Raw genomic sequence first — 14,857 nt, forward strand, 5'->3', positions numbered from 1 at the left:
AAAAACTGATGAATAAAGTATTCAAGCATCAAATTGGAAAAAAACATTGAAGTCTATGTGGATGACATCCTGGACAAGACCCGAGTTGCCGACCAGTTCATTACCGACCTAACTCAAACCTTTCAGATGCTGAAAAATTATCAACTAAAGTTAAACCCTAACAAGTGCATTTTTGGAGTCAGGGCTGGCAAGTTCTTGGGTTACATGGTTGCAAGAAGGGGAATTGAGGCCAATCCTGAAAAAGTCCAAGCTATCATCTACATGAGTTCGCCCCAGAATATACAGGAGGTACAAAGGTTAAGAGGAAGAATTACAGCGTTAGCCCGGTTCATAAGCAGGTCGGCAGACAAAAACCTCCCTTTCTTTAAAGCACTCCGAAAGACGAAAAATTTTGAATGAAATGAGGAAAGTGAGAAGGCCTTTCATGAGTTGAAAGCCTATTTAAAACAATTGCCCGTTTTGGATAAGCCTACTCAAGGAGAAGAATTACTATTATATCTGGCTGTTACTCCTCGAGCAACCAGCTCAGTCCTGGTCAAGAAAGACGGAATTAGTCATCAACCCGTTTACTTTGTGAGCCATGCCTTAAAGGGATCCGATCTCAATTACTTAACTCAGGAGAAGCTGGCCTTATCTCTAGTCATCACAACAAGAAAATTAAGGTCTTACTTCCTCTCGCATCCCATCACTGTACTCACTAATAGTGCTTTGGGAAAAATTGCAGCTAACCCAGATGCATCAGGCAGATTGGTTAGGTGGATCATAGAACTGAGCAAGTATGATATTAAATTTGAACCCGGAGCAGCCATAAAAGCTCATGCCCTAGCTGACTTCTTGGCCGAAACAGTTCAGTTAGATCAAGAAGAGCTATGGAGGACTTTTGTCAACGGGTCATCATGTCAAACAGGAAGTGGAGCTGGAATTGTTATCATATCGTCTTAGGGTGAAGAAACTAATATCTCCATTAGGTTGGATTTTCGAGCCTCTAATAATGAAGAGAATATGAGGCATTATTACTTGGACTCATGGCAGCCCGGAACTTGGGTATTTCCCGAGCTACTATATACTCCGATTCCCAATTATCCATCCAGCAGAGCAATGGAAAGTTTGAGATCAAAGATGAGAAGATGATGAAATATGTTAAGGCATTAGACAAAGTCAAAGAAGGATTCACCGAGCTGAACTTGGAGCTCATCCCCCGAGCTGAAAATATCAAGGCCGATCATTTGGCTCGCCTGGCCAGTGCCTTGAGCGACCGGTCTGACCCCATTGTTTTAGGTCGGGAGCTCGTATCTCAGCTGGAAACTTTGGATGACATTATAGATCAAGTACCAGAAGTGTATTGGAGATATGATGTACACAAATATCTGACCACGAAAGAATTGCCGAGTTATAATAAGAAAGCTAAGGATATAAAACGAAGGGCACTTCGTTTCGTCATGATCGACCAAATTCTGTTCAAAAGATCTTTCTCTCAACCTTTGTTAAAATGTTTGGGTCCAGACGAGGGGAATTATGTATTACGGGAAATTCATGAAGGTTCTTGCGGAAGTCACTTAGGCAGTCTTGCCCTAGCTCGGAAATCTCTTTTAGATGGTTTCTTTTGGCCCACTATGCGAAATGACTCATCAGATCTGGTTAATTCGTGTTATAACTGCCAGAAACATGCTAATCCGGAGATGGACTTTCGGGGCGTTTTTTCCATAGGGCACGTTGGGAACCTCCGAAGCGGCCCGCTTCACCCAGACCGCACGTTCACGTCATGTCATTCAGTCTATTGCATCTTTTCTATCCGCGAATTGAACTGAAAGAGTCGGTAATAGGACATCGAGGAATCGAAATAACAAGAAGTACAAGTAAGAAAAAAAAAGAAATTAATGAAAAAGGGGTGCAACACGAGGACTACCCAAGGGGTCACCCATCCTAGTACTGCTCTCGCCCAAGCATGCTTAACTTTGGAGTTCTGATGGAATCAGGTGCATTAGTTCTGGTATGATCGCACCCAACAGTGAATGAATTCTTTATTGTTTTGCCTCTCGAATTGCGGATCGGAGGAACAGGCGCTGCACTTTCAAATGGACATAATTTTTGGCCGGCTGAGAGTTACGGGAGCTTCATCCTGCTCACGCGAAGCTCGTCTCGATACCTACAGCGCGCATCTTGATCTAAGAGACGGAGACGCTCAAATTCCAACCCGGATATGGACTTTTGGGGCGTTTTTTTCCTAGGGCATGTTGGGAACCACCGAAGCGGCCCGCGTCACCCAGATCGCACGTTCACGTCATGTGATTCAGTATATTGCATCTTTTCTATCCGCAGATTGGACTGAAATAATCAGCAATAGGATAGCGAGGAATCGAAAGAACAAGAAGTACGAGTAAGAAAAAAAAATTAATGAAAAAGAGGTGCAACACGAGGACTTCCCAGGGGATCACGCATCCTAATACTACTCTCGTCCAAGCATGCTTAACTTCGAAGTTCTGATGGGATCCGGTGCATTAGTGCTGGTATGATCGCACCCAACAGTGAATTAATTCTTTGTTGTTTTGTCTCTCAAATTGCGGATCGGAGGAACAGGCGCTGCACTTTCAAACGGATATAAATTTTGGTCGGCTGAGAGTTACGGGAGCTTCAGACTGCTCACGCGAAACTCGTCTCGATACCTACAGCGCGCATCTCGGTCAAAGAGATGGAGACTTTCAAATTCCAAACCAAAGATGGACTTTCGGGGCATTTTTCCCGCAAGGCACGTTGGGACCCACCGAAGCAGCCCGCGTCATTCAGATCGCATGTTCACGTCGTGTCATTCAATCTACTGCATCTTTTCTATCTGAGGATTGGACTGAAAGAGTCGGGAATAGGGCAGCGAGGAATCGGAAGAACAAGAAGTACGAGTCAGAAAAAAAATTAATGAAAAAAAGGTGCAACACGAGGACTTTTCAGGGGGTCACTCATCCTAATACTGCTCTCACCCAAGCACGCTTAACTTCGGAATTCTGATGGGATCTGGTGCATTAGTGCTGGTATGATCGCACCCAGCAGTAAATGAATTCTTTATTATTTTGTCTCTCGAATTGCGGATCGGAGGAACAGGAGCTGCACTTTCAAACGGACATAACTTTCGGCCGGCTGAGAGTTACGGGAGCTTCAGCCTGCTCACGCAAAGCTCGTCTCGATACCTACAGCACGCATCTTTTTCTAAGAGATGGAGACTCTCAAATTCCAACCCGGAGATGGACTTTCGGGGCATTTTTCCGGTAGGGATTTCTGAGTGACGCGGGCCTGCTTCGGTGGGTCCCAACGTGCCCTACGGGAAAAACGCCCCGAAATTCCATCTTCGGTTTGGAATTTGAGAGTCTCCGTCTCTTTGACCGAGATGCGCGCTGTAGGTATCGAGACGAGTTTCGCGTGAGCAGGCTGAAACTCTCGTAACTCTCAACCGGCCAAAAGTTATATCCGTTTGAAAGTGCAACACCTGTTCCTCTGATCCGCAATTCGAGAGACAAAACAATAAAGAATTAATTCACTGTTGGGTGCGATCATACCAGCACTAATGCACCGGATCCCATCAGAACTTCGAAGTTAAGCGTGCTTGGATGAGAGCAGTATTAGGATGGGTGATCCCCTAGGAAGTCCTCCTGTTGCACCCCTTTTTCATTAATTTCTTTTTTTTATTACTCGTACTTCTTGTTGTGGCTGCCTGTCCGTTTGATCAGTGGAGGATGGATATTGTTGGGCCATTCCCTGTCAGCACGGGACAAAGGAAATTCTTGCTGGTTGCAGTTGATTAATTTTCTAAATGGGTAGAGACTGAGCCTCTAGCTAAAATTATAGAAAAGAAGTGCTCAATTTTCTGTGGAAAAATTTAGTGTGCCGTTTTGGGATCCCGCCCAATTTGGTGTCAGACAATGGGAGACAGTTCTGTGGATCTAAAGTCCGAGCATGGTGTCAAGAAACGAAGATCGAGCAAGTTTTCACATCTGTAGCATACTCGCAAGGGAATGGACAGGTGGAAGTTATCAACCGGACAATAGTTCAAGCTCTTAAAACACGACTGGACACAGCCATAGGTAAGTGGGTTGAAGAACTCTCAACAGTACTATGGTCATACAGAACTACAACCCGATCTGGGACGGGCGAAACACCGTTCAGCATGGTATACGGCACTGAGGCTGTCCTTCCCGCAGAGATAGGGCAGGAAAGCGTGCGGATAATGGCATATGGATAAAACAATCAAGAGCTGCGGGCAATGGATTTGGACTTGCTGGAAGAGCATAGGACCCGGGCAGCAATAAGGCTTGCAGCTTATCACAAGCGAATGACCCAGGCCTACAATAAAAGAGTATACCCTAAGGTCTTCAAGGAAGGAGACCTGGTCATGCGAAAAATCCAACATCAAGGAGAAAGAGGAAAGTTGGATGCAAAGTATGAAGGGTCATTCAAGGTGGTAGGAAAGGCTGGGTTAGCCGCTTATTACTTGGAGGATGCTCAAGGCAAGAAAGGGAAAAGGCCATGAAATGCTCAACACTTGAAAAGATACTACCCTTAACAGCTCAGTTCAGGTCTGTTTTTGTGTTACTGAGCTGGTATTCGTCTATTTAGTCATATTTTTGCTATTTATTGTCTTTAATTATGTTTCACGAGTCAGTCCTGTTGCCAGAAGTTAGTATGTTTTATTATAATTTTTGAGAAACATTCTCTCTTATTAGCATATTCTCACTTGAAACATAACACAAAAACCCACATCAGTGGTATTCAAAGTCCAGGCAGGTCTGGCAATCAAAGTCCACACAAAGCCCAGGCAGGTCTGGCACTCAAAGTCCACATCAGTGGAATTCAAAGCCCAGGCAGGTCTGGCACTCAAATTCCACATCAGTGGCCCACATCAGTGGAATACAAAGCCCAGGCAGGTCTGGCACTCAAAGTCCACATCAGTGAAACTTAAAGTCCAGGCAGGTCTGGCACTCAAAGTCCATATCAGTGGCTCACATCAGTGGAATTCAAAGCCCAAGAAGGTCTGGCACTCAAAGTCCACATCACTGGAACTCAAAGTCCAGGCAGGTCTGAAACTAAAAGTCCAAATCAATGGCCCACATCAGTGGAACTCAAAGTCAAGGCAGGTCTGGCACTCAAAGTCCACATCAGTAGAACTCAAAGTTCAGGCAGGTCTCGCACTCAAAGTCCACATCATTGGCTCACATCAGTGGAATTCAAAGCCCAGGCAGGTCTGGCACTCAAAGTCCTCATCAGTGGCCCACATCAGTAGAACTCAAAGTCCAGGTAGGTCTGGCACTCAAAGTCCACATCAGTGGCCCACATTAGTGGAACTCAAAGTCCAGGCAGGTCTGGCACTCAAAATCCACATCAGTGATACTCAAAGCCCAGGCAGGGCTGGAACCTAAAGGCCAAGCAGGTCTGGCACATCAAATCCATATCAGTAGTATTAAAAGATTAGGCAGGACTGGTGTCAAAAACCCACATTGATGGTACTTAAAAGTCCAAGTTTGTTTCAATCTCAAAGACTGTAGTAAGGCTTAAATAACTTTATTTTGTGACTTAACTGTCATTTGGCCAGTCCGGATACATGTAGGTCGGGCCCTTAAAGATTTACACTTAATAAATTTTGTGACTTAACTGTCATTTGGCCAGTCTGGATACATATAGGTCGGGCCTTTAATGATTTACACTTAATAAATTTTGTGACTTAACTGTCATTTGGCCAGTCCGGATACATGTAGGTCGGGCCCTTAAAGATTTAAACTTAATAAATTTTGTGGCTTAACTGTCATTCGGCCAGTCCGAATACATGTAGGTCGAGCCCTTAAATATTTACACTTAATAAATTTTGTGACTTAACTGTCATTTGGCCAGTCCGGATACATGTAGGTCGGGCCCTTAAATATTTACACTTAATAAATTGTGGCTTGACTGTCATTCGCATTCATCATAGTAAAAGCATGTTAGAATATAAAAAGTATCATTGTAGAAGCCCGAACCAGGCAAAAATATTCATTCATGGAAAACAGTAACAAACAATGTATCAGCCCGACCTGGGAAACAACCAAAATCAGTGACCGCGCAGGGTCTATAATACGGATCATGTTCAAAAAACCAAGAAATAATTAAGCAGAGGCATCTTGGGGCTTGGAGCTCTGGTCGGGATCTGTTGTCTTCTCCGGCTCGGCCTCCTCTGAATCCTCGTCGGGAATGTCATCAAGAGCCTTGGTACATTCCAGGAAAAGGGCGGGGTGCTCGGTCTCTGAGTAGCCATTAGCCCTGAACTGGGCTAGGCACCCCTTAAAATCCTCATAAAAAAGGTAGCCGTCTTCTCCGCTACTGAATTAGCAAAATCCGCTGAATTTAGGAACTCCTTTTTCCCGACCTCCTTGGCAGCCTCAAGTTCTTTGGCCAGGGCCCGCACTTGGCTTTTTAATTCGATTTTATCCACCTCCAATTTGGCAGCCTTTTTGTTGGCAGCTTCGAGAGAATATTTCCTGGACTCGATCTCCACCCTCATCTCGGTCACCTCTTCATTATGTTCATTCTTCATCTCGCGGGCTTTACGGGTTAGCTCGGAAATACGTGTCACAAAAGCCTCCTGGTTGGAAACATGCTCTTCCTGGGTTTTCAGAGACCGGGTGGTAATCTCTCATCCCCAATCCAGAGCCAGTAAAATAGAGAAAAAGCAGTTAAGAAATTAAGGCACGAGATAATAAGGTTTTTGTAGTAAATTAGTGCAGAACCATACATGCATAATAGCCAAAGCAAAATTTTGCTCAGCCTCCAGGTCTGGCACCGATCGCAAAATTTTTAAATCCAAACGGGAGATCAAATTCTGCATTATTCCCAAGCTTCCTTGGGGATCAGGCTTTGAAAAAAAGGACATGTCTGGGACCCCGGGCTGGCTAGACATTCCTTGAGGCACAGGATCAGGTAGGGATTCGAACTCCTCTATGGGGCCTTTGCCGTGAGCTCGGGATGAAGAAACAATAGGCGTTTGCTGGAGCTTGGGCAGACTAGTGCTGCGTTGATCCTTGGCCTTGGAGGTTTTCTTCTTAGATGACTCGGTAGGAGGGGGCTCGGGGCACTGGCCTCACTATCTTCTGTTTTCTTCCTCTTCAAATTTTTTAGGGCAGCCCTGAAGTTAGCAGGCATGGTGGAAGATCTGATCCTGTCGTCTACACAAATACAAATGTAATAAATACAATGAACAGATTTAAAGCAGTCTAGATAAGGGTAGTACGGGCACAGGGGTACTACCTACATCCCCTTCAATCTCTACTACTTTCCCACTGAAGCCGTAATGGCAGAGCAAATCATCCCCGATCAGGTTCTCGATGTCAAAAACTTGAACGAACATAGTGTTGAGGAAGTTGGTAAAGTCATGGGATGGTAGAGTTGGGGGGTCAGGGGTTGTGAAGTTCATGGCCCAATTACTTCGCACTCCCAGGGCTGGTTAGGCTTGACAAAAAATACCTATTGGTCCAACCTTTGTGGAAGCTAGGTTTTCCTCTCAAGAATGGGTACTCGGGTCTCATAGAAATATAAAATCGGCCCGGGGCGGTTTTTTTTTTATTTGGAGAAATTTTAGGAAGTTCCCTATGTCTAATGGGATTCTAAAGAAGCAGAATAAAACACCCAAAGAAAGAGCAGAACTAAATGAGTTCGGGGACAACTGACTGGGACACACGCAAAAGTATTGACAGAAGTGTAGCATACAGTCCGGGATGGGAAACCTCAAACCCATCTTTACCTGATCTAGGCTAAAACTTAAAAATTTAGGGGGAGGTTTGTGAGCTCGGTCTCTCCGGCTCGGGATTATAAGGTCATAAGTATCGGGCATGCCCGATCTCTCCCTAATAAGGGGATCTAGGTCGGGACTTAGATGGGAGGCCAATACCTCAAACCATTGTTTACCTTAGCAATTAATCGGGCTTCATCCGACCTAAGTCTGTGCAGTCGCTTCAATTTTTCCTCTCGAGTCTCAGATAAATCCAGATCTGAGCTTGGATTATCAGAGTCGGAAGGCTCGGGGTTATTATGGGGAGAGTTGGGTGCTTCAACAAAATCTGCTATTTTTTTAACAGAAGTCTCATCCGGGGAGGACATATTATCTAACCTAGCAAAAGGATGGTAAGAGGTGGAAGGGCTGCAGCTCGGTAATGATATAAACAGGACGGGAGCATGCAGTCCAGGTCGGGAGAGCTCTCGAAATTTTGACAGCATAACAGTGCAAGTAAAAGGTGAATATCAAAATTTTTACTGACCTATTTATAGAGGAAGTGAATTGATCTAGACCGTTGATTGTCACCTCGATCTACGGCTCGGGACGGGACAAGTCAAGGCCATCTAGCCTCGGGAAGTGAACCGTCAGAAGGTATCTGGGCCGTTCATTGAAAGCATATCACACGGATCCTGATCTGGACCGTCCAAAGGAAACACATCGCGCGAATTCAAATCTGGACTGTCTAAAAGAAGCACGAGAAGTTCGGGGTCAGGTCTGCATTATTGGTCTAAACTCATTCTTCTTTTAGACCAGTTGGGGAGGTAATATTGATACCCCGTGAAATTATTCTAACCCGAACCTGTTCATAATGGGTTTATGAGGGTTGGCCCACTTAGGGGATTATTATTATTAGGTAAGATCCAGCCCATTTTGCTACATGTTAGGTCTTGTCATGACCTAGGTTGTCTGTTAATGGGCCGACCCGAGCTGGGGCCCAGTGGGCTGTGCATACTTTTCTAGTTCAAGTAGGACTCAGATATATTGAAGATAAACTTGACAATTTTACAGATATGAATGAGATAGGGATAAACTCAAGGGTGGTCCAATGAATGAAGAGTCCTACTTCAGGACATGTTATAATTTGACTAGGTAACTTACTCTATTAATCCCTATAAATACATGTACTGTTATGGTTGTGTTCATTCATCAACACTCACTCTCACTTTTACATTCAAACACTCATATTCTCTTGTTTTCGCATTCATCATATTCTTTGCCTTCAAGACACTGACTTATGCATCGGAGGGGTTACGCCGAAAGCATCTTCGGCAACCTCCCTAACCTAGCTGTTGCTTGTGCAGAGTTCATTGGTACCCGACCCGACCTACTTCATAAAAGAGTTAAAGGATCCATTCTACCGGACCGAACCCGAGGTAAAAAATCGACTTCATCATAAGTATTAATATAAATATATGTTTACCATGGATAAAATTATAAACTCAACGCACAACATTATGGAAAAAGTTTAGAGGAAGGCGAGTAAATAATCGATCAGTGGTTGGCTAAATTCATTCACGAATAATTAATAACTTCACTTTGCTGAAGGAATATTTCCCATTTAATGATAAAAAGTAAGATCTCTAAAATTAGCTAATGTTCTACTCAATTTATCAAATATCACTTCAATTATGGAACTGTAAATATTTAAAGAATACTATATATAGTAAATGAATCGGAAAATGGATCACTGATTGCAAGTTGGGGATTGGTTAGACGACCAAATCATATGAATTGCTGGCACTAGCAATTATGGGAACCGGATCAATATTTTAAAAAGGTTGTTTCATATTCAACGGGAAACAAGAATCTAGTACGTTCAAGAGTAACAAATTTATATATATATATATATATATATATATATATATATATATATATATATATATATATATCTTTCAGTTGTTCAACAAGTGATGCTCATTTCGTGCTTGACCATTAAAATCGGGTGTCGTGTTTTAGTGGTGCGAAAAATCAAAATTAAAAAGTCAAAAATGATAGGTGAACATTTGAAAGAAAATATATATATATATATATATATATATATATATATATATATATTTAATGTTTGATTGATTCAATTAAAAGGGCTGCATTATTCTTCGTCTATGCCAGCTGCAGAAATATATTTCATCAGTTTTTATTTTAATTTAATATGGTCCGGTACGATTTACGAAGTTGAAGTGATAGCTTGCTTAAACCACTGGAACAAGGAGAAATTTCTTAAATGTTACGCTGCAGCTATTTCATTTATAATTAATTCATTAAGTGTTGACTTTGTTTTTTGTTCTTACTAATTTGCGCATAATATAATAATATAGCTAGAGTCGAAGATTGAGCTCGACACGCTTAGTTCGAGCCAGAATTTGTGACAGCAAAATCTTAAGGAGACGGCACGCATGATCAAATCAAATTATCCCATTTGTTTTGTAAAAAAAGATCGAGTGAGACTTTCGCGTGTTCGCCAATTTGATCTATAATTGGCTACAGATAATTAAAAATTTGGGGAAATGTTTTTTGCCAAATAATTTCATAGTTTCTTTATTTTGATTCTTTATATTATTAAATTTCAGTTTTAGTTTTGTAATTTTTTATTTTTGACACTTATAATATTTTTTCATTGGAAGTTCTTATATAAACTTTATATATTAGCATTGCATTGATGCTCAATGCGTTTTACACGGCTAGCGTGGTTTGCAGACTATTTTTTAATCCGAAGTTTACTCAGTGCATACTAAACGATAACGGTTACAGATTTTCACGTTATTAAAAAAATATTAGCATCAACTCGAAAAAAAAATTAAAATTACAAAACATAATAAAAAAATAATGAACTAAAACTGAAATTTTGTTACATAAAATACCGAAATCACAAAAAATAACCATGAACAAAAAAATAATTTTGTCTAAAATTTTTAAATAATAACTAGTATTTATTTGTGCTTACAAAATATTAATAGCACTCTCATTTTACAATTTTTTTAATTAAATTAATTGAAATTTTTTCTCTGTCATGTTTATTTTTAGTTTTTGAAATAATTAAGACAACAAATCAAAATTAAATTCAGAGAAAAAATATTTTCTAAAAATCGTTATATATTTATTTAGTATGTTCGAATTTTTGAAATTTTAAACACTGAAAATCGAAATTGTCAAATAAATATAAATATAAATTTGAAAATTTATCACATGACTAATAACGCATACCCATTATATTAAACATAGTGGTTTAAAATGTTTATGATAAAAATTACTTTTGGCTTTAATATATATATTCGCATAAAAAATAATAGAAATATTTTGAATAAACCAGTGTGTTGTTAAATGTGCCTAACAACTGGAAACATTCTTGTAAAAAAAAGAAAAAGAAAACAACTGGAAATATTTATATTGCACTGATTGGATCGAGGTCAACTTCCTACAGTCGAACTGTTCTATTCACTTCAACAAAATTTCGTCCAGGGCGGATCTACAATAGAACACGTGGTCTCCGAAAATTTTTAGTTATTAATATATATATATATATATATATTTGTTTATTTGTATATATATAAACATAATTTAACAAAACAACGATGGAGATCTGCAGCGGAGTTGGAAAGTTTTTTCCATTTCCGAGAGACGAGAGAAGATACAATTCGAAATAGGGCGGCCCCCGTTTCTGATCTCTTGTTTTAAAAAAAAAAATTTAAAAAAATTTCCATTTTTCTCAATATTTTAAGATTTAAATTTTTACTTATTTACTTTTGTATTATTTATTTAAATTTCCTTTTGTCTCAATATTTTAATATTTAACTTTTTACTTATTTCATTTTGTCTAAAATTGGTTTTTTATTGAGGTGATTGGACTTTTTTTTATTGACATTGTGTGTGGATAATTCTCATAAATGAAAAATTAAATTTTTAAAAGTTTATTTTCTTTTATCCTTGTCGTGTTGAAAAAGATATACAAAAATAATAATAATAAAAATATTTTTTTAACTTTAAATTAAATTTGAAAATAAAATATAAAATGACCCATAAAATGACGTTTTTATTAAGTTAAAATTTGATTTCGCTAATATAAAAAATATATATGTATTATTTAATTATTTATTTATTCACATTCCAATATATATATATATATATATTTATTGAATGTGAATTATCTTCTTCTTTTATATTGTTCAAGGTTCGTGTCCTCTAGTTTTCAAAATTTTTCTTTATGTATTTATCACACTAAAATACGTAATTATAGAAAACTAACACACGGATCACAATTTTGAAAGAGCGAAATTAACGATATTCATTAGAAATTGGTAAGTCCATCATCGCTGCACACAATACGCCCCCCTCCTAAACTTAACATCCTGAATCCGTCCCTGATTTCACCTTCAAATTTTTTGATTTTTTTTTGTTAAAAAATTATAATTCTTCTTAATCAATAAACATCAACCCCTTTTTAGACACATAATCATACATAATTAGGGGTTTTAAAAATATATATATATTTGAAGGCAAATATATAATAATAATAATAATAATAATAATAATAATAATAATAATAATAATAATAATAATAATAATAAATTCCAAAGATAGTGCATGTTGGGAAATTTTATAAAGGATAAAATGCAAATTTGGTCCGGCAATTTTGTCACATTGTCATTTTGATTTTCTATAATTTTATATTTCAGTTTTAGTCCTACTTGTTTCGTTTTTTTGGTAATTTTAGTTTTTTTTTCATCGAAAATACGTATGTGGCACTATATACGTGAGTCACCTCCACATCAGCGTTGCAAATATGCCACATCAGTACCATATCTGAAAAAATAGAAAATTGTCAAAAAAAAATAAAGATGATGGACTAAAGCTTAAATATGATAACACAGATGATCGAAATCGCAAAAAGAAAAACTTATTGGATCAAAAAAATAATTTTTCTTTGGAAAAATAAGTCTTTTGGTCTAGTAACTTTACCTCTTTTGAGTTTTGGTCCATTAACTTTTTCAATTTATGTTTTGGTACACTAAATTTGCATTTTCAGTGTTTTGGTCCAACTGCATATGTGTCAGCTTCTGATTTGTCCACGTCATCATTTTGGACCAATCAAAAATTGACACGTATGTAGTTGGACCAAAAAATACTTTAAATGTAAATTTAGTGTACCAAAACCCACATCAGAAAATTTAATGGACCAAAACTAAAACATAAACAAATTAATGAAAAAAAAAACTTATTTTTTTTTAATATTAAAATAGAAAAGATGCAAGACCGTGCCAACAGAGCTTTACGAATTCCTGACATGTCAGGAGTTATTATCATTAATTTATTATCTATCAATGAACAAAATTTTATACAAATATTTATTTAAAATTTTAAATATTTAAATCATCATGTTATAATAAAATTAACAAAAAATAATTAACATAAAAAATTTATATATATACATACATTACGTACAAACATAATAGTTTTTATTTTTTATTATTAATTATGGACACAATAAAAAAAACATGCAGGAGGCTGCCGTAGATTTTACATCTAAAAATATTTATGTTTACATTATTATTATATTAATTATTTTAAATTAAAATCAAATATTTTAGATTTTGTTGGTTAATTATTTGAAAACAATCTCACGATCATTTATTATAATAAATAATTTTATCAAATTAATATTTTCTAAGTAAAAATAGTTATTTTAAAAGTGTATTAATAAATTTGTTCAAAAAAAAAAAGTGTATTAATAAAAAATAATTTACGGAATAAATTAAATATAGGAAAAATGATCAATAAATTCTCGAAAACAAAGAAAAACTTGTTAGTTAGTCTCCAAATCAGACTTTATTTATTCACAATGCTTGACAAAAATCTGTCATTTTTAAAAAAAACTCTAACTAATGTCAAACTACAAAATTGCTCTTACGTTTAATTGAAACTCAATAATACACTTTATTTACTTTTTTGAATAAATATAAAAAGAAATTTTTTTTTTTGCCCTGTATGTTTGTCATTTTGCAATTTCAGTCATCAATATTTTCAGATTTCAGTTTCAGTCCACTATCTTTGTTTTTTTTTGTTGAAATTTTAGTCTTTTTTTCCGATATGACATTGATGTGACACCAAGCAGTCCGCTATCTTTGATTTTTTTGGAAAATTTAGTCATTTTTTCGATGTGGCACCGATACAGTGCTGATGTGGAGCTGACGTGCATAGTGTCACGCAAGCATTTTCGAAGAAAAAAGATTGAAATTGCCAAAAATTAGAACTTTCTGGACTAAAACTGAAATATGAAAACATAAAAGATCAAAGTCACAAAATAACATACATACAGGACTAAAATTGCTATTTTCCTATATAAAAAAGAGTTTGAGAATCTTGTTATGTTTTCTGGTTTAAACCGCTACATCTTCGAAGAAAAAAATAAATTGATCTTCGGCGAAAAGCTTCATAATGACCCATGCTAATACGCTATCATCGATGATGAAGCGAATAAAATATTTCAAATAGAAGAAAGATGCAAACACCGCGAATGAGAAAAAATCGTCGGAAAAAAGATATGAAATTCCAGAAAAAAAGTTCAAAGGTTTTTTTTTTTTTTAAAAAAATATGTTTCCATCTTATAAATCAACCAAAATTCATTGTTTTTTGCAATTATTTAAGGGCTTTAGCATTTTTGTGTTTATTTTGTGCCTTTTAAAATTCCCGATTGTGTTCTTTTTGTCAGGTTTTGGTGTTGATTTAGCTGCTACTTTTATTGTTTAAATTATTTGTTTATTTTCTTTGATTAATTATTTGAAATTTTTGAATTGACTATGCCAAAGTTCTTAAATTTTTGTTATAATGTTTGAATTTATTTCGATCATCCCCAATTATTATGATTTTGTTATTTAAATTGATAAAAATGAGCGTATTTATTTATTCAGTTTTCGTAGTGGAGTATTTACTCGAAATTATTCAATAATATTTTAAAGTTCATAAATAATTATTTTGTTCTTTGTTTTTATGTGTTTATTCCCAATTTTTATGTTGTTGTTGTTGAAGTCATTATTTGATTTCTGTTTATATTGTTTATGATAATTGGCTAAAAAAAAT

General features: G+C 37.1%; 1 protein-coding gene and 4 non-coding genes across 5 annotated transcripts; 2 read left to right on the forward strand and 3 right to left on the reverse strand.

Annotated features, from left to right (window-relative positions):
* Positions 1–1,025: 1,025 nt before the first annotated feature.
* LOC140890199 (uncharacterized) lies at positions 1,026–4,228 on the forward strand. The gene is made up of 2 exons (XM_073297956.1): positions 1,026–1,539; positions 3,870–4,228. The coding sequence occupies exons 1-2, from the start codon at positions 1,026–1,028 to the stop codon at positions 4,226–4,228; spliced, it is 873 nt and encodes a 290-aa protein (XP_073154057.1).
* On the reverse strand, positions 1,886–2,004 carry LOC140893715 (5S ribosomal RNA). The gene has a single exon (XR_012153307.1). It is a non-coding gene; the product is annotated as a 5S ribosomal RNA (ribosomal RNA).
* LOC140894177 (5S ribosomal RNA) lies at positions 2,403–2,521 on the reverse strand. Its single transcript, XR_012153723.1, has one exon. It is a non-coding gene; the product is annotated as a 5S ribosomal RNA (ribosomal RNA).
* LOC140893695 (5S ribosomal RNA) lies at positions 2,919–3,037 on the reverse strand. Its single transcript, XR_012153288.1, has one exon. It is a non-coding gene; the product is annotated as a 5S ribosomal RNA (ribosomal RNA).
* LOC140893714 (5S ribosomal RNA) lies at positions 3,532–3,650 on the forward strand. Its single transcript, XR_012153306.1, has one exon. It is a non-coding gene; the product is annotated as a 5S ribosomal RNA (ribosomal RNA).
* Positions 4,229–14,857: the final 10,629 nt, after the last annotated feature.

This window comes from Henckelia pumila, chromosome 3 (genome assembly GCF_033568475.1).
Source record: "Henckelia pumila isolate YLH828 chromosome 3, ASM3356847v2, whole genome shotgun sequence".
In the NCBI taxonomy this organism is placed as follows: domain Eukaryota; kingdom Viridiplantae; phylum Streptophyta; class Magnoliopsida; order Lamiales; family Gesneriaceae; genus Henckelia; species Henckelia pumila.

What these genes read in the sequence shown, in the direction of transcription:
- LOC140890199 (XM_073297956.1), top strand. Translation starts at nt 1,026, where the DNA reads ATGGCAGCCCGGAACTTGGGTATTTCCCGAGCTACTATATACTCCGAT. An exon ending in ATTACGGGAAATTCATGAAG is followed by an intron (nt 1,540 to 3,869) that starts GTTCTTGCGGAA and finishes GGAAAAATTTAG; the next exon opens with TGTGCCGTTTTGGGATCCCG.